General features: G+C 32.7%; 1 protein-coding gene and 1 long non-coding RNA gene across 3 annotated transcripts in view; one reads left to right on the forward strand and one right to left on the reverse strand.

Moving 5' to 3' along the window:
* Nucleotides 1–148: 148 nt before the first annotated feature.
* LOC111087371 lies at nucleotides 149–15569 on the forward strand. 2 transcript variants are annotated; one of them, XR_002612069.1, is made up of 3 exons: nucleotides 174–423; nucleotides 2079–2191; nucleotides 11969–15569. It is a non-coding gene; the product is annotated as an uncharacterized LOC111087371 (long non-coding RNA). The 2 variants fall into 2 exon arrangements; XR_002612068.1 differs by having other exon boundaries at nucleotides 149–2191.
* A 3273-nt stretch (nucleotides 15570–18842) lies between these two features.
* Nucleotides 18843–24591, reverse strand: part of LOC106465848 (vacuolar protein sorting-associated protein 26B-like) — a 42003-nt gene continuing 36254 nt past the window's right edge. Inside the window, exon 8 of the mRNA XM_013926089.2 lies at nucleotides 18843–23409. Coding sequence (XP_013781543.1) covers nucleotides 23329–23409 — 81 coding nt within the window. The 3' untranslated portion in view covers nucleotides 18843–23328. The remainder of the gene's footprint in view (nucleotides 23410–24591) is intronic.

Raw genomic sequence — 24591 nt, forward strand, 5'->3', positions numbered from 1 at the left:
ATGTTACACACACACCTAGGGATAATATCCAGGTTGAGCATGTTACATTAAATGTTACCCTCTATTAACACAAGAGAAAACACTTGATTGTTCCATATTTGTGTGTATAAACATATCAGTTTTGCTAGTGGCTGTGTATGTTTTATGTGCATCTTGAGGTGACATTCAAAATGAATAAATAAAATAATGTACAAGTTTCAACAGATATAATGATATGCTGTAAAGATAAAACATTCACTAACAAAATGGTGATGACCTTTGAACAGGTGTTCTTTACCAGGAATGGAAAGACAATAGGGAAGAAAGAAGTGTGTATACCTAAAGGAGGATTCTACCCCACTATAGGAATGTTGAGTAGTGAAGAGAAGGTGAAAGTGGATCTCCATCCCCTTACAGGGTGACAGAAGTGTACTTTAGAAACTGGTGTGTGGTTGGAGTTGCTAACTTGAATGGATGTTTAGTATAGACAGTTTATGAAGAAAAATATGTATTTCAAGATTCTTGTGTAACTGTCATGATTTTTCTTCAGTCATTTCTTGTTGTCTGTGAACCTTATATACTAGATCGGTAGATTTAATTGTGTGAATTTATTATAATCTCTCATTTGCATTGGAGACAGTTGTGTGGTGTATTATTTTGGTTTTGTACAAATGTATAAACTGGATATAAATGAGAAAAGCAGAGCTGAATGAAAGTGTACAGTGCCTAAAGCTGTTCTTTTAAAATCTTTCTAAATCTAGTAGCTTAATTTTCTTTCATCTTATGAAAAGAATAAAATAATTTGCTTAATGAAATCATACTTCGTACATACTTGGTAAAACAACAGTTTAGGTATTTGGTAGTTCTTAAAAATTTTGCTTTGTTTTTCTATCACTAATTTGTATTGATTCAAATCTGTGTATATTACATGCATATTAAATTTTTTTGAGTCAGATATATTAATTGATTGAGAACCATTGCTTGTTTTTAAGGGCTGTAGTCTGAAATAGTTTGACTTTACTTTTCTCTCCTTCACAAAGGAAGAGCAATTTACTGTAAGATTTCTTCAGATTTTATGGCTTATAAATCCTTGAAACATTAGCATATTTGTAAAATAGTTACTACAACCTATTCAGTTAATCTGAAGTACTTTTAACAGGAAAAGAAAAAGAACTTTGTAAAACTATTGCTGAGCTCCTTTATAAGTTAAATATGCTTTATAGATTGGGGGTATTCCAATAAAAGACAAATTATAATTGATTTAATTTTAACTTTTAAATACCTTGAATTAATGTTTGTTCATTAGGGATGTAATGGGGAACTTGTTACAAACTAAGAAAACTATTAAATACCACTAAATGAAAGTCAATCAAAAACAAAAGATATTGCCATGATAAAAACATAAAGATATTGCCATGATAAAAACATAAAGATATTGCCATGATAAAAACATAAAGATATTGCCATGATATAAACATAAAGATATTGCCATGATAAAAACATAAAGATATTGCCATGATAAAAACATAACGATATTGCCATGATAAAACATAACGATATTGCCATGATAAAACATAAAGATATTGCCATGATAGAAACATAAAGATATTGCTATAATAAGCTGTGTAATATAAACAGAAAATAACTTTTTTTTTATGTAAAATTGTGGATACAATAATCAAAAAGATTGTTTCATTATCAAATCTTTCAGACATGTTCATTTCTCTCAATTAGGCAAGAAAACAGTTATTGTTCTAACATAATGAAGTTTAAAATAATCATTGTAATATCTTGTTTCAGAAAGCTTTTTTTTTAATTGTAAGATTATCTCAGTTTATTGGTTTATTTAGTAGATAATCTATTTCTATTCTTGGTATAGTCCACTTTAAAAACTATTAATATAACATAATAAACAAACAGAAAACTCTGATCAAGGCCACACATTTTATTTGTAAAATGGATACTACAGAATATTCTTATCATCAAATTACAGTTTTGTCTCTGAAGAACTGATATAAGATATTCAGTCTCTGAACAACACTATCATATATATTGATGTTGTTATTTTTAAATTAAAGTTTTTGGTGTTATATTGTTAGGTATCTCTTCAACTTAGAAAAAAGAAATGAATTACAGAAACACGGCACTTGGCTGGTCACACTTTGCATTTAAACTTGATGAAATTCCAAGAAATGTGACGAAACTTTAGATGGTTTGTACTTATCATTTGCTGATTTTGTTAGCATCTGTTGAGATTATTAAATCAAATGATGTATAATATGTTTCTATATGTCTATATATAATTATTTTCTTCTCAAAATGATAATTACATACAGGACTAACCCAGTTTCCACCACCTCATTTATCAGATTGTTGGTAGTAGGCTAATCAGAAGAAAATCTTAAGTTTTCTAGAAATTGGATTTCAGCTTGTTATGTTGAATACAGATGAATTGTTTTTATCTAGGCTTGTTATACATGATAGTGATAAAGAAGTAATCTGGCCTGTATGAAAAGTTTCCAGACAGATCAGTGCTGGATTTTGTTAATGTGTTTGGATAAATGGATGCATGTAAACCTACAAAATCAAAATAGAGTAATAAAAGGGAGAAATTATCTGGTAATGGAATAGGTTTAAAACAGATGAAGGTCTGCTGACAGTTAAATAATGTAATATAATTATGATAATATAAGTGTTTTTTCTTATGTAAACAAACTTTTCTTTTCCTGTTGATGCCCAGTTTGAAAAATTAAAATTTAAGAGGTGAACTGTAATTTAATTTCATAATGCTTTTTAAACTTTATCTTCCAACCTGGTATTAGTTCCATATTAAAGTCATTAACCTTTGTTTGACATGTGGTTGGGTTTTTACTATACTAACATTATTTTTATTGAGACTTCATCTATCAGTAGGAGCTCCAACACTGTGGTATAATTAACGTAACAATTATTCAACCAATTTAGGTAGCTAATTGTCGTAATGAATGAGTTCTATCGATTCTCTCTCATTCTTAAACTTGACCAAAAGTCAAACCTTACTCTGAGAAAGTAACTTATTAGCAAATGATGGTATTAAATTGTTGAAAACCTTGTTCAAAACTCTTGAAAAATAATTAATTTGCCTTGAAACAACTCTTCATTGTGGTATGTGTTATCAGGTTTCCAAAGACACCTGTAATAAACACATGCAGCCAGTGTGATAAGGTCTTGAAAATATAAAAAAAACATGGTAAAAGCTACTGTAGGAGAAAAATAACTGGTGAGTGTTTTTGCTGAATGATGGTCACTGGGTTTTAATGAAGGTCATTTGACCTTAAAGTTTGGTTTCAATGTAAAACAATGATTTTCATGTTACAACTTTTAATTGTTTTATCTTTGAAGTGTTAATTATTTCAATCAAAAACATTATTTATTATAAACATTTAAATTCTTTAAAGTCAAGTTGCATTTGACCCCCCCCCCCCAAAAAAAAAGTTAATGTAAATCAGTTAAGGTTTGATAAAACTAAATTACTCTTTATGGTTACTCTACTCAAAATTGCATGGTTAACATGGGAGTAAGTGTACTTTGATTACCATATAAAGTTCACTTAAATTTAATACCAGTTTAGTATACGAATGTAGTATTAAAGCTGCTTTTTTGTGATATTTAATAAACCACTCTAGATATTCATAACACTTTTGGAGAACAATTCAACATGTCAATACAGATTTTTGCTAGGACAGCTTTCAGTATGGTTAATGGTGTAAATATAATATTTGTGGTGTCTAACTTGTGATTAAAAGAAACTGATACTTTACTATTAAACATATTATCTCTTTCTTTTTAATTACAAAATTACCATAACACATCAGAATTATTACTGACACCTAATAGTTTTTAAAGGAGCTCATTGTTTCAAGCCCTGTTATGTGAAAGACCTAATGGAATTTTTGAATGTAATGAAAATTGTCTCTAATACTGTTTACATGTTTATCTCTACTACCATGTATATGGTTGCTAAGTAATTTTTGCCAGTCATGCCAAGTACATGTGTAGTTTAGCTATGTAAATTTGTGTTCTATATATACAGTTTAGGTAGCTTTTTTACCTTCTATCTTGTACATTTGTAGTTTAGCTATTGTTCTCTGTAAACCATGCTTTAGTTAAAATTTTCTGTTAAATTATGCACATGAAATTCAGCTGATTTTGTCATGTTAAACATGTAAATTCATATTATATAAGGACTTTATATTCTATATTACAGTAGAAAATAAAATGTTTTCAGATGTTAATTAGTGTAAAAGTGTATTTATGCTTTTCTTTGGATAAGAAAATCTTAAAAAGAATTATAATATCTCATAAACCCTATTGTTCTTTTGAGAAGCAGACATACAGGGAATTTGTTTCCTCCTTTTAATTAATTCATATATTTCTAACGAAAAACAACAACCAAACTTGTTGGGAATAATGTTTTTAATCGTATCAATAATTTTGTTTCTTGACTACATTTTCATGTTTTTATATCGTGTTTTACATGTGTTTGTAAACCTGTGTGGTAGTAATTATTTGTTGTTTTAATGCCAGAAACTCTCATATATATTGTAATTATTAAGTATTGAAGTCAAAATATTAGTACTTGATGTTGTTGTTTTAAGACATTTTGTCTTGTAGGTTCTAATGAATCACTGACAGTTCCTTTATATTTTTTGTGTGAATCCAGTGTTTGTATGAATTCTAGATGTGATGAAATTGGTCATTGAACCAGGTGCCAACTTGTTATGATCTAGTGAAGATTTTTGTTTCACTGTTACAGAATCTATCCACATTGAAATACTCTTTCTGCTCTTTTGTTGGTTGGTGACTGTTAATTCTGTTTTATGCTCGAAGATCAAGAGAATTTCTGTAAAAACTGAATGTTATCAAACAAAAGCCTAGCAGACTCAAAATTCAGTATTATCACTGATTATTTCTTTAACTTCTAGTTGCTTTTTAGGTACCATAGAATGTTTCAGGAAGAGGAAACTTATATGAACACATTTCAGAAAAATGAAAAAAGTATAAGTCTCTTAACAGGTAACTTGGAATTGTCTTCAGGGTTCATACATTTCATAGAAATAACGAGTTCTAAAAATTTCATTAGTGTAATTTCTGGTAAAACAACTTTTATAATTTAAGGTCCTGAAAAGTTCTTGGTTTGAGTAACAAATCCCCAGTGTGAATCTCATACCTCGTGAAACATGAAACTTGCTCATGCTACAGCTATTACTCGACTGCTATGGTTTCCTTCCTTTGCCCATATAAGCATTGGTCTGATTTTTCTTGCTTGCTCCAGTCTGTTATTCCCCACTTAATTGCCCTCGGTGATATCTGTCTCGTGACAACATCCATCTGTGTCAGTGTGCCCTCTATCCTGGTACTCTATATATAAGCCTCATTCAGATAATATTATCACTCTTTCTCAACAAAGCATTCACTAACAGGTTTCTCTGTACTATGACTATTGGAGATACTTTGAGCATTCTTCGTGTTACCTAATTGATTTTTGTAAAAAAAGAAACTTAATTTGGCAAGCCGATATACGGCATGAATTCCCGGATTAGGGATTCTGATATGGATGCAAATCTTATCCCATCTCTGATATCTGCTGTTGCTAAACAGTTGAGATAAGGGTGGGGAGAGTTACTGTCAGGTGAGACTGTCCGTGACCTTATTTGTAGTGAGATGGAGACATACATTCTCCAGGGGGCTCTGAGGCTGCACTTGTGGGTGATCCTGGACATTCTGGAGTGAATCTAGATTTGCTTTTTCCAGCTCCTTTCTTTATTCTGTCAGCTTCTCATGAGGCCAATTTGGATCAACCGCTCCGGCTCCTTTTCTTCGGTTGGTAAATCATGTGAGTGATATTTTGGGTCTTTCCACTGGTGGCTTTTGAGTCTGTGTCTTCCTTGATAGGAGAAAGTTCCGAGAGCAAATACTTAGTTCTTCCTCCATCCCCTGATATTGCAGTTCATGCAGGGAGGTTTAGTGCTTAGTTACATGAAGGGACAGCTATCCCTCGTTCACTATGTTTTTCGGAGTGTTCTTTAGCCTACCACCACCCCATGGATGCATATTTCAAATCTCAAAGAATAGTCCCACTCCTGTAAATGTAGGGTTCCAGAACTGAGTTTGTGGTCAACCTGAAAAGATCACAATTTTCATCTGACCCTAAGTGCTAAGATATTTATCATCCCTCTAACTTTTGTTGTAAACCTCTCAGGGATTGCCACACCGCTGTTAGCATCTACTCTTGTACGATTGTCAGCTTCTGCACTTTTCCTAGTCTCTTAGCTGGTATGTTGTTGGGATTTGTTGGGTAGAGATGCATCATTAAAGGGTGTTCATCTACTAGCTGCTGCCCTCCGTGAGTTATGTGAAGCCCCTATTCTTGGACCCTTGATTTTTGCAGCCGTTCCAGAGTCTTTAGAATCAAGGGTTGATGTTGCTTGTCTGCATTCATCCCTGCCATCATTGGCTTCTCAACCATCCTTGGCTCGAAACGCTGCCAGGGTGGCAGTGACTACAGTATACTTTTGGAGTCTGTGGGGGCTCAGTTCCAAGAATTTCTGGACATGTGGAAAGCCCTTTTCTTGGATCCATAGGTACTACAGGTCCTTACCTCAGGATTAGTTGTTCAATTCACATCTTCACCAGCATTATCCACCCGATCTGTAGTGTTTCCACCTCCTGCAGATCTTTTGATTTCAGAACTTAATTCCAGGGATATCAGAGATTTGTTGGTCAAGGAAGCAGTGAAGAGAGACTTCCAAGTTCTTCCAGAGTTTTATTCCCATCTGTTTCTTGTGCCCAAGAAGACAGGAGTTTGACATCTAGTCATCAATCTTCCTCATCTAAATCAATTCCTAGATCCTCCAAGGTTCACGATGGAGTTATTCCTCACTCGGCATTGGCAATTTTTGCCAGGACTATAGATGACCAAGTTTGATGTCACCAATGCCTATCTGCACATTTCCATAGTAGAGTCATCCTGCCACTATCCAGTTAAGGACTTTTCTCTTTGGAGTAGCATTGGCACCATATGTGTTCTGCCAAATTATACAAGCTTTTACTCATCACCTCCATTTCCTAGGCTTGTGCACACACCATTACATGGATGACTTGTTATTGCTAACACCATCTCATCAGTTGGCAGAACGTCACATCCAGATTCAACTTTAAGAAGCAACCAAGGCAGGCTTTATTATCAGAGCCAAAAAATCTGTCCTCACTTCAACACAATATATGTTGTCCATCTGGGTGTCTTTTTTTTAACACGTATCTCAGTCAAGCTTGGCTGATTCCCATTTGACTCCATGCTATGGAACAGGCAGTCTGACTCTTACTCACATCTCCTCCTACTGTGCAGATGGTTCTTTCTTTTTGGGGGATGTGGGCATCACTCAATTCCCTCATTCATATAGGATGACTGCACATGAGATCCCTTCAGTAGTCTCTATGTGACCAAAGGATTATGAACAGCAATCCAATGGATTCCCCAGTCTCCACATTTTGGTTCGTGGTACCTCACTCTCGGGCAGTGGCAATAGATGCTTTCAGTCAGGACTGGATGAGATTGCACCTCTATGTCTTCTAACTGATTTGTATGTTATCCAGAGTACTAGCTATGATTCATTCAACCCCTTGTTGGATTCTGTTGGTAGCAACAGATTGGTCAGATCAACCCTGGTTTCTGCTTCTTCCACTTCCTATTTGGCCATGTCTGTTGGTGCAGCCATGATCCGATATCATACAACCAGCTATCCTGAAGCTTAGGCTTCATGCATGGAGGTTATGTGGTCCTTCTAAGGTTGCCATGTATCTGTCTCAGTCTTTGCATAGTTCCATGATGGATGTTTATCAGTGGAAATGGCACACATATCGACAATGGTGTGTTGTGAGGAGGTTGAACCCACTTCATCCAGAAGTACCAACCATAACTTGTTTTTTGACCTGGCCCTTTGGCAAGGGTTTTGCATCTTCCGCAGTCCCCTTATATAAGGTGGCTTTATAAACTACCTTTAGATACTTGATGAGACGAAAATTGAGTACCCAGTGCTCTCCAGCCTCCTCAAGTCATTTCGGGTTCAAAAGACCATTTCAGTTACCTAACTGGGATATTAAGGTGGTATTACATGCTATTTCTAAATATAAGTTTGAGCCTTTATCAGAGCCCTCATGTACCAAGTACCAACTAACCTTAAGGTTTAATTTTTTGTTGCTGCTGTACGTCACTGGTTGGAGTTGTTTGCACTGCATGTGCACAGGATGCTTTATCATTCTACCTACATATTCCTGTACCCAGACAGGTCCTTCTTACCTAAGACACTGAGAGCCAGGGAAGATGATAAATCCTTTTCATTGATTCATCTGACAACTATTTCTAACCTCTCTGACTGATCAGATCTTGATCATTTGTTATGTCTAGTGAGGGCCTTGATGTGTTATGTTGCCTGCACTAATGCCTTTAAAAGTACTGGAAAATGACTTTTTATTCATTGGGATCCTTCAGTTTCCTGGGATTTATCCCAAGTTACTTTGTCAAGGTGAGTACAAAAATTAATCCATATTGCTTATTCTAGGCTCCCTTTGGAGGTAAGGAGACTTCTGCAAGTAATGTCTCATTAAATTTGTCACATTTCTATGTCCTTAGTGACTCTGTTAAATTGTCTGCTGGAGGATATTGTGCTGCCTGGTATATGGACCGCCCTCAATACTTTTATCCCACATTATTTGCATGAACTGGCAGTATCTTCATCTGAGGGTTTTTGATTATCCCTTCTAGCTATCTTAACTATATCTGCTGGATTGTAAGGAGGTGTGAATATTTTCATTACTAATATTGTCTCTTCTTTACTTTCCAAGGTCTCTTACCTCTTTTTTTCACAAGATCCCACTCTGTGGCGAGTGTTGCCCAGACAGGTGTGCTTTTATCAAACCATTTCTGCACTAGCAAACCAGTAACAAAATATACTTTATCTAGCAACAATATGCTCTGTAAAAATGAGATTTTCCATAAGACCACCTAGAGGCAGACCGGGTGGTATTACTATACTATTTTGGACAGCCACTCATAGACTATCATGAGTAAAGCATAAAGGATTCCTTTCCATCTCTGCCAATTATTAGATTGAATAAATCATGGTCGGTTTGCTTTTAAAATTTAGCAAACTTGGTTCACCTACTGTTTCCAGAGCATTGTTTTACAGGACTCCCCAACATGTATTACCCTCCCCATATTCTACTAGGGGAGCTAGGGAGTCCTTACCACACCCAGTTCTACCCTCCCCATATTCTACTAGTGGAGCTAGGGAGTCCTTACCACACCCAGTTTCCAGCCACTGGGATGGAGGGCAGAATTTATTCTTCCAGAGTGTTCGAGTGAATTTCCTCCACTATTGGAGAAGAGGGGAAGTTGGGGGCTCTACTACCCAGAATTCTGGATGTTGGTAGGAGAGGCACCAGCCTAAATGGGGGGCATACTTGTAATACTGGTTCAGACTTGACACTCTGATATCTGATTGGGTTGAGCGTGGCCCTTCTTTTTGATCAGTATTGGTTCAGTACATTGTTCGTGGAAGAGGGTCTATTGTCTCCTCATAATTCCGAATGCAGAGGGTCTCCATCCTGGGTCCTTGGTTGAGCACAGCTTGTTCCACGTTCTCCACATAATTCCAGGGACAAGTGGAATTTACCTTGCCCACATAGTTGGGGAGTGAGGATGAGTGCTCATAATTCCAGACCGGATGAGTTCTGTGTCCGCAGGTTGCTTATGGCATACAGAATCCCATTATTCTGAGTTTCGGGTAATGCCTTTCGAAGTTCTACTTGAGGAAAGGGTTTGTCCACGTCGGTGTTGTTTACCTTCTCATTGTGATTTCAGTAGCTTGAATGCATTACTCTGTGGGTACGGGTTCGGTTCCACTCGCAAGTATATATATATATATATGTATAGTGGTCCAAATCCCCCAGCCACCAACTTGGGATTTAGGGACCATGGCTGGCCCTATAATTCCAACCCCTAGCAGTGGAACCTTGGCTACATGATTGGGGCCTGGCCAATAGTGATGATGAATCATATCCAACCCACCCACAGTACATGAATTATGTTCCAGGTGAAGAGCATACCTGTTCTAGATGTGGTGTGGTTCGCCCACTAGGGTGTTAATCTTCTATTGGCACACCCACAATCTATGCATGTACATTCTGTATGGCTAATGCCCTCACCGACCCCTCCACCTTATCAATGCGGGACTCTAGCTGTAGTGTGAGTGGAGTTAAGTATGTTCTGGAAGTGAACATTTTCTTAAATCGAAAATGTATTTCCAATAATCCTTATCTTCTATCACACTCTCCCACCTGTCCTTCCCACTAAAAGAGACTGTGAATTGGGTCAATCTTGAAAAAGTGATAATATTATCTGAATGAGGTGCTCACATACAGTACCAGGATTTTATGTAGGTGGAGAGTGTAATGAGACAGATATTGCCAAGGGCAATTACGTGGGGAATAAAAGAATGGAGCAAGTGAGAAAAAATCAGACCAATGATTAGATGGGCAAAAGGAAACCCTAGCAGTCGAGTAATAGCTGTAATGTGAATGGAGGTAAGTATTATTGGTAATACATTTTCAATTTAAGAAAATGTTAGCTTTTAGCTGGTGGACATAATATATATGAAAATACCAGAAAGATGCAAGTTTAATGATGCATAGCAAGATCCAAGAGTCCTGGAAATTTGAGTATAGGTCCTTTTCTAAATTCTGTAGGAATCCAAGTCACATTATGGGACTTGCTTTTAGCACCTGTATTGTGACTCATAGCATGTTATATTGCCGTCTCTCCATGCACCCCTGTTTAAAACACTTGAGATTAAGTCACAAAATGTGTTATAGCTTCTGGATCAGCTTTCATTTGCCTTTGTCAAGAAAAAGATATCATCATGATGGGTAGTTGTAGGTGTTCTTTCTAATTCTGATAAAAACAGTAATATTAGTTTAAACAGATTTCCCATGAAAGATGAACAGTTGCTTAAAACTTGGACTGATAAAATGCAAAAGAGTAGACAGATTTGATCCTTTCAATAAGAACAATTGTGTGTTTGGACATTTTTAATACTGATAATTTTGAGAGAGACTTGAAAGCTGAATTACTTGTTTGCAAAAGCAAACTGAGATTGAAACCAAATGCTATTCATTTTCTTCGATTACTACTGTCATCGAATACAAGAAATGTAAGTGATAGAGAAGTGATGCTTAGTGAACGTGCAGCTAGAGTGCAAAAACAACAAAAGAAAATGCTCGTAAATGATTTCACCTATTCGTCATTTACTAGAGGCTCTGAAAATGGAGTCAACATTAAAACAGGAGATCAAAGTTCTATGTCAGAAAAATTTAGTCATGGAATTTGAAAGTATAGAAAAGCAGAGAAAGGTGATAAATGAAAAAGACTAGAAAATAGCTGCTTTAATAGCAAGAATATCGTTTTTTTATGGAAAGAAAGAAGAAGGATTCATATCTGAATGTTGTGGACAAGATACCAAAGTATCAAGAATCCAGCTAAACTAATGAATTAAAGTAAAAAACAGCATACATCTTTCAGTTGTTTAATATTTAGGTTTGTTTACTTACTTAAAAACTAAGTAGTTTGATGTGATGTAGATTGAAACAATATGCTGGATATGATGTATAAAATATATACATTTCATGATATGAGCTACATGAAATCAATGGATGTAAGGTTCTTTTGTGCTTTAGCAACCTCTGTCACTGTATGTCTTTTAACACCACGTTACATTTTCTAAAATTTATATCTGGTCATGACCATCAACCTGATCTTTCATCTTTAGGAAGTCATCCTAATGTGTGCTACTTACTTAGATCATAATGATCAATGAAATTGAGATATTATATACTGATTTTTGGTAGTACAAATGTATTTAATCATAATATAGTGTTTTACTGTTCAAAATAGCCACCACAAGCACTGTGTCTGTCCATCATCACACTTCATGCATGCAAAGTGGCCAGGCAGTGATGTTATTTTCCTTCAGCCAATCACAGAACAGTTTATAATGTAATAGCGTTGGTATGAACTGTGTGTTACTATTAAGAGAAATTACAACAAGACCTAAGTATCAGAACAATATTTTTATTCAATGTGATGTTTTTCACATTATAAAAACAAATATTTGCATATTTTGTGGCAAAGTATTAATTTTAATTGTGTGTATTACATATTTGTTTTGAAATTATTAAACAAGCTATCCAAGTGAAAAATAAAAATAAGGATTTGATTCGTGTATATTTTTTGTTTGTACTTAATATCCTTATAAATTTGGAAGTTAAAGCAAAACTTAGAAAAACTGGACACTATAAATAGAAAAATTAGTAACAAATTTAAAATGTGTACAAAAATATACATATATATATATATATATGGAATTCTTATTTTGGATTACTCCTAGTTTGTAGTTTTGTCAGTTTTTGGCTTGCATATTTAATTAGTCACAGTTTTACCATTGTCAGTAAGAACATTGAAGGGATTATGCATGAAAGGCTTTCTTTGATCTAATGTACACAAGTTTTCAGTCTGATAAAGGATTTGGCAGGAAAAATGACTTGGCAACAGAAATCCATAGGAAGCCTTGCAAGAAAACATTATTATGGTATTGAATATTTCTGAGTTAAATGCTATGAAGGAACTTGAAATTTATGTGATCTTTGGGTCTTTTTTTTTTAATTCATTAATGTTATATGATATATTTTTGAAATAGTACTTGTAGTTTTGTTATGTAATATGTTTGCATGGATACAAAATTCTATTAAATTGTGATTAAGTCTTAAAAATTAAGACATAATGAAATGGAATTAAGGTTTCATATATCTCTATAAAAGAAACTTAGTTGTATAGTTTCTATTTGGGTTGTGCTTAGGTCACAAAGGCAAGGTTTGAAAATGTGGAAGCATGAAGTAAACATTTTAAATAGTAGCAATAAAAAATCATTCTTAGATTTTGTTGTAAGAAGAAAATGTTTGAGAATTTTAAGTTTTATATTTTTCTACAGTTAATGATTTCATGCTTCACTGTTTTATTGGATTTTTTTACCCATAATTCTTGCTCTTCTGGTTCAGGATTATAATGTTGTAATATATATATATAGATACCTTAAAATTGTATGATATTCAAGCAAGTTACTGTTTCTCTCCTGAGATGTTGAACATTTCTATCACATTTTAAATCATCCATAAAAAAATACTGGTCCAAGAAACAGTTTCATATGAATCACACATAAAAGTAATGTCAGCCACTAACCCTAAATATGTAAACTCTAAACTGATTGATGAAATGTGGGAAAGGACCTTTTATGATAGAAACTTAGTTCTGATGGAAGGTAAATTATTATATGCTTTAAAAAGAGCTTGAGTTTACACATATCAAGATGTGATATGTATGAAGGAACTGATTAATTTGTTCGCATGATTAAACTTCGTAAGTTCAGAATGTCTTCCTAAAATTTGAATGTTTCCCAAAAGAACACAGTTTAATATCCTGTTTCAAGTATGAATGTCAGAAAATAGCATCCACCTTTTATATTTGTTGGACATAAAACTATTTTAGTTTCTAAGAGTATACTCTTAGAAACTAAAATTAGCTTGCTTATACTTGTCCTGAGTAAATAAAAAACTTAGCTTATTCTTCCTATTTTGAATGTTAGACTTCTTGTTATGTGTATTACTGGTTACTTTCAATCGTTAGACTTCTTGTTGTGTGAGTGTGTATTATTGGTTACTTTCAATCGTTAGACTTCTTGTTGTGTGAGTGTGTATTATTGGTTGCTTTCAATTGTTAGATGTTGTGTGTGTGTGTGTATATTATTGGTTACTTTCACTCGTTAGACTTCTTGGTGTGTGTGTGTATTATTGGTTACTTTCACTCGTTAGACTTCTTGGTGTGTGTATTACTGGTTACTTTCAATCATTAGACTTCTTGTTGTGTGAGTGTGTATTATTGGTTACTTTCACTCATTAGACTTCTTGGTGTGTTAGTGTGTATTATTGGTTACCTTCACTCATTAGACTTCTTGGTGTGTTAGTGTGTATTATTGGTTACTTTCATTCGTTAAACTTCTTGGTGTGTGAATGTGTATTATTGGTTACTTTCATTACCTTGTAGATATGGTTTTGTAATATGAATGTTTCCAACCAGATGTTCCTAATTAACATTACTTGTGGCTGTTAATTAATGTTTTATTTTTAATGAGGTTTTGTGAATCAAACTACCAAAAATTACTATGTCAAAATTTTGAACTCGTGTTTTACCATAAATCTAAAAGTATTATTATTGTAAATTACATACTTATGAAAGCTTGTGGCACTTACCTATACCTCCATACCTAGTCATTTTGACAGAGAGAATGACAGTTGAATATCAAAATTGGAGAAATGGTTTTGATTTCCTTTTTTTGTGTGTGACAACAAAACTAAACAAGAAAGATATTCGAGAAGTTGTCGTAATTTTTTGACATAAATTACTATTCTGTATCATTTCTTTAGCTTACAAGTATTGTTAAAGTATATCACTGGTGGGAAGATTTACTTGTATAAACAGACGTACATGTATCTATGCATGAAAATTGCTTTTAGTGAAATTGTATTTTGCATGTTGTATTGCAAACTGATTGCCCTGTAAGCTGCACCAGTTCAGTCATTCAATCATTTCACATGTTACTTTCATATCCCTGTGTTTAGAAATCAGTTGTTATTTTTGGTGTTAAAGAGTAGTGATAATTAGTGTTGTCTGCACTGGTGAAAAGATTTTGTTGAAATTCCACAATGTGAAGTGATAGCTTCAGAATAAAGATTTTAAACTTAGATAAAAGTAAATAAAAACTTTGGGAAACATTTTATAATAGATTAAGATGAGTTTTGTATATTAATGTTTCCAAAGGTTGCTCTTTTCTACTCTTCAGTTACACACACTACCAGTGTTTATAATGTTTTTACAACAGTGGTTATCTGTGAGCAGTAAGCAGTTTCCAATGTGTGTGTGTGTGTATGCTAGTAAATTACAAGAAGTGTAATGGATGTTTTAAAATATGCAAGCACTAACCATTAATGATCTGAAATATGACAATAAATATAAACCTTTTTATTTAATTCTAGATAAACAATTAACCACTGTTGTAGCACCAGATACGGATAGTGTGTAATCCTATGAAGATTGAATTTTTTTGAGATGCTGTTTCCCCTTCCTTACAAAAATTAGAATTTGTTTCTCAAAAAGGGTTTGGAATATTAATCTCCATTGCATAGCTATGGTAGGTCTAAATCCTACAAAGTACTTATGGACAAGGATGTAGTTGTGTATTTAGTTATATACATATGTGAGGTCTTATTGTTAGATATGCTTTACACTTTTATCAATCTATGTACATCAAAAAACTGAAAATTTAAAGCTGATAATGAAATAGTTGATGAATTAAATAAAATATAAACAGAAAAGGAGAACTTTTTGTATTTGTGGATAAAGATCAAGAGGGTTATTAAATAAAGATTTTATATATGTTGTGTTATTTAGTGTAGAGGTATTTTTATACTTTCTACACATTCAAACAACACCTGCAACCCTGAAAACAAGACAGTTGAGGGTTTAAAATACTAAAAATGAGGTTTTAATATAACTAGGGTGGGCAGAAGACAAGTAGCTCATTTTTTGTACTTTATGCTTAACAAACAAACATTTTGTCTATTGTTCAGAATTCAGAAATAAAACTCGCTTATATCTGTCAACCTGATTATCATCTTTGGTAAGGGTTTTCTCAGAATAACAGATGTATCTGCCACTTTAGTTGGTACACTATTGACACAAACATTGGTGGTTGTACATGGATTTATTTTCTCACAGTATGAAGCAAGTTGTTACCATGATCTGTTTTGGTCCCTATACATTAGTCACTAATGATGTGGATACATAGTGGGTATTGTTATCCATTCGTGTAAGCAAGTACCTTTTCATGTTATGAGTCATATGTGCTTATATTACAATATGTATGTTGACTGAGTATTCAATCAGTTTGGTTATCCAATGTATGTTACCTTTTCATACTAAAAATCCATGCATTGATTGGGTATTCAGTACATTATTACATATAATTTGGTTATCTAATATTTTGTTGTGACCCCGATACCGTTATCTCTCCAGGTTAACCTCCTAGCTCTTGTTAGTAAGGTACTTTTTTAACAACTCAGATTGTCTCATCTTGATATGTTGCAAAGTTATATGCTGATTAGGTACTTAATCCATTATGATATGGGTTATCTAAACTGATGTAATAAGTCACTCAATCTTCTTTAGGGTAGCTAAATCATTACAGCAAATCATAGTCTGCTTCCGGTTATGGTTATTCAACTAAAACTTGCGTTATACTTCTACTCTTGACAATTGCAGTACAAAGTAAGATTATCAACTTCAATACCAAATGTAGAGAGAACAGGAATTTTTATGTCCCATAAATTTCACAGAAAAAGTAAGTTTACTAAACCTGACTACCACTATGATAGATATAATTCCTTCATAATTTGAAATAATGCACTAGAAGCATACATGTGAATAATTAATGAACTAATTGTCAGGTGTTCGATACTCTAGCACTAACAAAATATCTAATGTATGAAGAGAAAACTAGTATTCATGTAATAAGTTATATTGAGAATAGATTTAAAATCCTTGTACATCAAAAACTACGCATACAAGATATAAGAGAACCCTTACCCCAGACATAAATTATTTATATTGCATTAAAAGGTTTTAGTGTAAGTTCTTTTGTAAAGTGTAAACAATATTAAAAGTAAGAAGACTTTAAAAAAAAGCATCTACAGTCAAACACAATTTAATCTGAATTTCTTTGCATCTTTAACTTTGACACCACAACACTGATTTTCTTTTTCTGAATATAAATAGCATATCGGACACTGTCAGAAAAATCATTACACACATTTATCTCTGAAGTCCTTTTTTCCATACAGTTTCAAACATTCTTTTCAATGCATCTTGTCCACGAGATGACTCTGATGCTATCACTACTGGGTGACATTCTTCTGAACACTTGTGGTATATTCAGGTTGAATGGAATTAACCTTAGAGTAATGGGATAGGTCGCTTGGCAAGATACTTATCGTGGAATAATACCAAATCTCTAAATAACTGAGACTGGACAAAGATTAAAATACAAAATGAACAATATTTATTAAAACACAGTGTGTATAGTGTACTTGATTTTATGAAGTGAGGATTGTCATTTTTATGGATTCTGTACATCTCAGATGGCTTACTTTATGAAGCTTTCTACCAGTCTCTTTAAATCCAGTGTTCCTTACTTCACAAGAAACATGGCATTTACCCAGAACACTCAGTAATAATCATGCCTGGTCATTTTCATTTAAACGTAGATGAGGCCATAACCTCGATTATCACTTGAATTGAAGGACACTGATTTAGACATCACTACACAATTTACAGCAATATTTCCCATGGACAGAACAATGGTAACTAGAATGAGATAAACATACTGTCTTTCTCAATCACTTATTATATGAAACTTGTACACATACAGAATAAATGAGAAATTTAAAATCAGTACTATAATACAAGAACACAGATACAAATCGTATATTTACCACACTTTCCTCTCTACTGTACTTCAAACAGATAATAACTGTTAAATGTCCAACCAATAAACTTTAAACTTGCATATCTTCTAGCCAGCACGTAGAGACGGGGTTTGCCTGTGGTGGTCAGCTCCTCCTCAAAGAAGTCCTATATATATAATGGTGGTTTACTTCCATTGTAGCTTAACATTTAACAGAAGCTTCAGCACACATGAGAATGAAAATCACCATTGGCTAATTGAAGAAAAGATTGCTAAAACAGTTAAGAATTTGATGTGAAATAGTAAAATGCCAGATTCGAAATGTAAAGTCAGATGAATTTCAATTGGCGAAGTCAGCCAAGTATGTAGACTGAAAAAAAAAGAAGATATAATCACTTGGTTACAAAAACTACTTTTAGAGGGAGTAATCGATGGATGACTATGGTCAAGCAAAATTTATAAGGGGTTCACGTGTGTCATCGATTTAATCTCCCAGAGAACATGTAACTATGGGGTTCCTATGTGCCATAGATCTAATCTCCCAGAGAACATGTAACTAATACCGTATCAGCATGTTACCATTCTCATGCCAATGGCAAACATGATTAACCTTCAACCCACATCCATTCCCTCCACTACCTTCTGGTTGTTAATGTTCCACTGAAGCCATTGCAGGGTATACTTTACTGTAGAAATGGCAAAAATCGTCTGTATAAGCAGTCAAGCTTTTTTAGCACTGCTCTTCTGAGGTTTGAACTTGACTCCATGGATTTTTGCCCAATACCAGGTTTCATCAGGATAGGAAAGATGTGAGGCTAAGTTATCAGAATGATTACTTGGAGAGTTAATGCTATGAGACATTCTTCACGGTACAGCAGGTTGTGAGAGAGAACTTGCATAGTGTTATTGCTATGACTGTTTGTTGTTCAGCTTAAAGCTACACAATGGGCTATCTTTACTGTGCTAACAACTTATGGGTATCAGAATCTGGTTTTAGCATTATAAACCATTAGACTTACCACTGTGCCATTGGGTGGGGGGTATTGCTATGAAAAATTCTCAATACAGTATTTTATAAGAGATGAATAGTGTTACTGACGTACAAGTGTCTCATGAAACTTAAAAATTTTTACTAAATCATAGTGGTAGACCAACATTACTCAAAAGATATTTACTTCTCAAATAAAAAAACACATGCACAGAATTTTAATAACCTTTATTAATATTTTTCTGATTTACATTTCTCAAAATGATACTTTCTGATTCAGCCTAACACAAATTCAGCAATCAATATTTACATCATCAACCAGGTATGATACAGAGGTCAGTCCATGAATCAAAATCAACAGAATGACATTCTAACAAAAACAGCTAGTTTAATTACTAGGGAGGCATTATGAATACATAGAGTAAACAGGCATCATCTTCATACTGATCAATGGCTAAGACACATCAAAATTTGGAAACTGAGTGGTGCATTATAACTAGTTAACAGTTGATCAATGCGGGTAGCAGTTACACTTTTTAAGTGTGAAAAATATTTAACAAAATACTTTAAAAAAGAATTGCGATGCAATGCTAAACAAATGACTATATGTGGTTACGATACATGCAGTTCAAAACTAATGACTAAAGCTTAAGTGAAATGTTGAATATGTGAAGCACTGTTACTAAATGAAAAACTTTCACTTCACACAAGTAAATGTACCACTTTCACACAGGAGTAGCTATATTAAAACACTGAAGAAACTATACCTGAATGGTTTAACAGATGACAAAAGCAGTACAAACAACACATTTCCACAGTAATATTTCTTTAGAGAGAGAGTATATCACATTTCAGTTTAGAAATCCATATTTTAACAGAAGTATGAAATTGGAGATATCAGTGCCTAACAAACAAGGTTAATACACTAAGCATAACAAATATCATTAAAGAGATGAAAATTTTATTATAAGCTATAGATTTGAATTCCGACAGATTGTTTTGTTTTTTTTTATCATTTTTAGAAAAGCTATGTTATTTCATAATAGATCTTAAAAAACTTTTCATTGCCAATACAATGCATTTTGATGTGTAAAAAGAATGAAATAACACAAGTCCCCTTGTTTTAACAGAACTACATTTTCCAGAGTTTATAATTACAATTATACAACTAGCAACATCTTGGGTTTTTCACCAGCACACTATGACAGTTTTGTCATATAAGAAACAGCTGATCAAAGTATTATTAACGTTCACTAATAAGTAAAAGTAAGATTTCAATTTTATGCAGTCTATTCACTTCATAAGAAAGAAGACAAACTAGCACACCTCTGAACAGGAGTTAAAAGACTTTAGAAAATATTTCTTGTTGAAATCATGCAACCAATTATTGATGATAATATCATTTCCTACTCACGTCACCAAGAAACATCAATACTTCTGTTTATCCTACAATATTAAAACACTGATGATAAAGTTATGAGTAGTGGTAGTCATTTTCATATTAACAGTTCACATTAGCTACTGGTATGTACAACATATGAGTGTATATGTTTTTTTTTTCATTTTTCTAGTAAATACATTATTTCAGCAACTGAATAATGGATTAAAGTTTTAAACACCATGTGACTAAGAACAAGTTTTTTAACTGTAGCTTACCTAGCTATTTTAAATGAGGCACACAAAAAATTAGAATCAAATAACATTTTTTTCCAGTGTCTTCTCCAAAGTGAAAGTTTTTGTTTTTCTCAAGATTGTATATTACAAATGTACAGGTTTTTCAACTTTTCTAAAATTTTTATCTCATGAAAAATTATTTTTCCTTGAAAATATTATGAAGCTATGATTACATAAACAGTTATACTGAACCGCCATCTTTCATAGCCGATATGTAATGTCAATCACAATAAATAAACATTCAGCCCCAAAATATGGATGGTAAAAGTGATTTTCAAATCCTACTTCATTGTGATCAAACACTTTCCTAGTGACATTTTTTATAACCATGGGGCAGAAGATACTAGTTTTATTACTAAGTCACTGAACATAACAAGCTATGCTTTTTTTTAACAATAAAAAGCTACAGAAGTTACCAGATAATGTATATATTCTTTAAACATAAGTTGTTAGAGCTACAGAAGTTACCAGATAATGTATACATTCTTTAACATAGTTGTTAGAGCTACAGAAGTTACCAGATATTGTATATATTCTTTAAACATAAGTTGTTGGAGCTACAGAAGTTACCTGATAATGTATATATTCTTTAAACATAAGTTGTTAGAGCTACAGAAGTTACCAGATAATGTATACATTCTTTAACATAAGTTGTTAGAGCTACAGAAGTTACCAGATAATATATATATTCTTTAAACATAAGTTGTTAGAGCTACAGAAGTTACCTGATAATGTATATATTCTTTAAACATAAGTTGTTAGAGCTACAGAAGTTACCAGATAATGTATACATTCTTTAACATAGTTGTTAGAGCTACAGAAGTTACCAGATATTGTATATATATTCTTTAAACATAAGTTGTTAGAGCTACAGAAGTTACCTGATAATGTATATATTCTTTAAACATAAGTTGTTAGAGCTACAGAAGTTACCAGATAATGTATATATTCTTTAAACATAAGTTGTTAGAGCTACAGAAGTTACCTGATAATGTATACATTCTTTAAACATATTTTGTATTTAATTTCAATACTTTTCTAGATGCACTCCAGTGTACAGAAAACTGTTTGTATTATATAGTATATCTTTACAAGGTTTGGTACCAGTACATTCCTGATAACGATGTAATTGCTTCTTAAGATTACAAGCTGAAGACACGGGTGCTTGTATATATATAGGGGTTGCAAAGATTTAAAAACAAAAGGCTTCTTTTTATAATAAGTTCTCACCTGAAATTTGCTATTTGCCAGTACAAATTTAAGTCACATAACATAAATACTTAACATTATAGTGAACAATATTCTAAAAACAGGAATTAATAAGGTTATGTCAAATTTATGATTAATATAACACTAGGTAATCAAAAGACAACTAGTATGCTACAAAAACTTTAAACATATCTTTAGCAGCCCAAAAAATACTTTAGCTTAAAAGCATACTCTGAAATTTATTGTACACCCTTCCAAGTAATGATTGTCGGAAAATGGACTACAAAAAGAGATGTACCATGTTTAGCTCAACACAGACATTCTGATCATAATAAGTATAAGTTGTTCTGAAGAACAAAACCAGGATTTTATAAAAGATGTGAAGTATAGAAAACTGGTTATAATAAACAAATGAAGGATACTGAATGAAAAAAATACCACAGGAAAATTGTTCAAAATGTTATGTAGAAAAATAATGTTATTTTCATTATTATTACCTTTGAGATTAGTAAAGTAAAAATTGAAAATTCACAAATAAATCATTAAAAGCTACAAATATTCTATGTAATACAAAACAGCAAGAAAGTCATGATAATTTAGGAGAAAAAAAAAGAAATACAAACTCCATTTTCATTAATATCTGAAAATACTGTGCTTTTGATGATATTAGTTTATTTTGAAACCAAAATTGGCTATACATCCTAATTTTGCAACCTTTTCTACATGGATGTCTATAAAGATTTTGTTAACACAATGTTGGGATGTCAAAATTTTTTACTTATTCATTTGTTTTATTTGTTACTTGTTTAAATGTTCAGGCAATCTTGTCACATGAAACATCTGGCAAAAATTCAAGTTTTTTTTTTAAAACAGCTATAGTTGTTCCAAACATGTAGACTACATAAACAAACAAGTTTGAATTTTACAACTCAGGGCTAGATATTAGAATATTTTATCTCCATGTATTTGTATCATCATGATTAAGTGGTTTAAAGTATTAACAATCAGTGCCTCTACTTACAACACTTAGCAGCTGTTAATAAAATTAAAACTTCTATTAGAGAATTACAAGACTATTATATACAAAACGTTTTGGAGGCATGGAAAATAACTTACTATGAATTATTAACAGATTGTGCTGTAACTGTTAACATTGAAAAACAGTTCTGAATAACACACAAGATGGTTTCAAGAAACATTTAGAATTTATATTTTATATAGAAAAAGCAAACATTATGGATCATCAAAATTCAACCAGTTTTGTAACTAACTATAAACCTAACATATTACAGAATGTTATAATTACCTGAATAAGGTGAGAAAAGACCAAATAACTTAGTCACCATTCCTTAAAAACTATATTCTATGGCTGACAGATGTATTGCAATTTTTTAAAGTAATTACTCAATTTTACCTTATTACATAAAGGAAATCATACAAAACAATAGTTATAAAGTTCAAATTACAGGTATTCTTTACAATAACATTCACACATTCCATCTGATACTATCTGAACCAAGATAAAAATAATGAAACAGCATATTGTTTGGAAATTCTTCAGTTTTCTACAGAAAGCAATCTAAACATTGCAAGGACTTTGGACTGAACGTCTTAACCTACCAGCCAGCTGTTCCTGCCAGCCACTGACAGTTTGGCCTGAAATGTCTCATGAGTTACATTTTCCACATTTTTTAGAAATCCCTCCCAACCACTGGAGGTTTATTCTTTTTATCCCCATATCCACACTTGTGTCTAGAAAAATCACTAGGTCCCATTACAATCTGTGTTCAAAGTGATGCCCTACATGTGAGTCTACTTATTTTCTGGAGGTACTGACTGGGGCTGCTGTATTGGTTTTCTGGTTTTCTCACCTTTCCTCCACAACACTATTTCCTGTAATAACATAGAACATACAGCCATTAGCCACTTCTGTGCAGCAAGTGAATAAACGTGACTCAAATAGTTAAATGTTTATATAAGTACCAGCTTCACACTAACAATAAATTATTCACCTCAAAATCAAAGTAAAATAAAAAGTCTCATTGCCACTCTTTCAGAATCAGCTATCATCTTATGAAGTAAACTTAAATATAAAATATATATTTTTATTCAAAAGTTTAAAAAAAAAATGTTATCAACTCTTTACAAACCATGTAAACAAAGAATGAACATTATTTTTGTAAGAGCAAATATGCTTTTATGACTGTAAAAATGTAAAAACATAAACAGATTCAGTTTTTTTATCATTAAGCTTTAAAAGAAATATAACTAACAAGTAAAGAGAGTGCATACAACTTTCATCTCGATTCCGTTTGATCAGTAAATGTTTCTTGAAGATTACTAAAAGAAATTTAACCAAATTTCATGGTAGTCAGACATGCAACTCTTGGCTTTTTAGAATTGAAACCTGTTCTTTACTAGTTTCTAGACATCTTTAAGCACTGATTCCAAGCATTCAACAACTTACATTTTCGTTACTCATTCCAGAAATTTGGCTGTTCTTGGGAGACAGATAATTAACTGTTTCATTACAAAATACATAACTTGGATAATGATGTACATTTGTTGATGTAATTTATGAATTTTGTTGTTGTGTAACCTTAGTGCATTTTATGTCTATGAACATATACATACTTTTTTACAGTCAGGAGATCTTGGTAGTTTTGTAGGGGGATACTTTGTATGGCCATGGAATTCATGACTTTAGATTTTGTTGTAACTTGTTTAGATGTGTGGATTTATAAAATGTCAAAACATGAAGCTTCACAGATCCACATAAAAGTCACATCTCAAGAGGCAGAATGTGTGCAGAAACTAATAAATTATACTATACTTGAATGGTACAAACGAATAAATTATATTATACTTGAATGGTACAAACTAATAAATTATATTATACTTGAATGGTACATACGAATAAATTATATTATACTTGAATGATACAAACGAATAAATTATATTATACTTGAATGATACAAACGAATAAATTATATTATACTTGAATGGTACAAACGAATAAATTATATTATACTTGAACGATACAAACTAATAAAATTATATTATACTTGAATGGTA

Source organism: Limulus polyphemus, unplaced genomic scaffold, assembly GCF_000517525.1.
Source record: "Limulus polyphemus unplaced genomic scaffold, Limulus_polyphemus-2.1.2 Scaffold2071, whole genome shotgun sequence".
Classification (NCBI taxonomy): domain Eukaryota; kingdom Metazoa; phylum Arthropoda; class Merostomata; order Xiphosura; family Limulidae; genus Limulus; species Limulus polyphemus.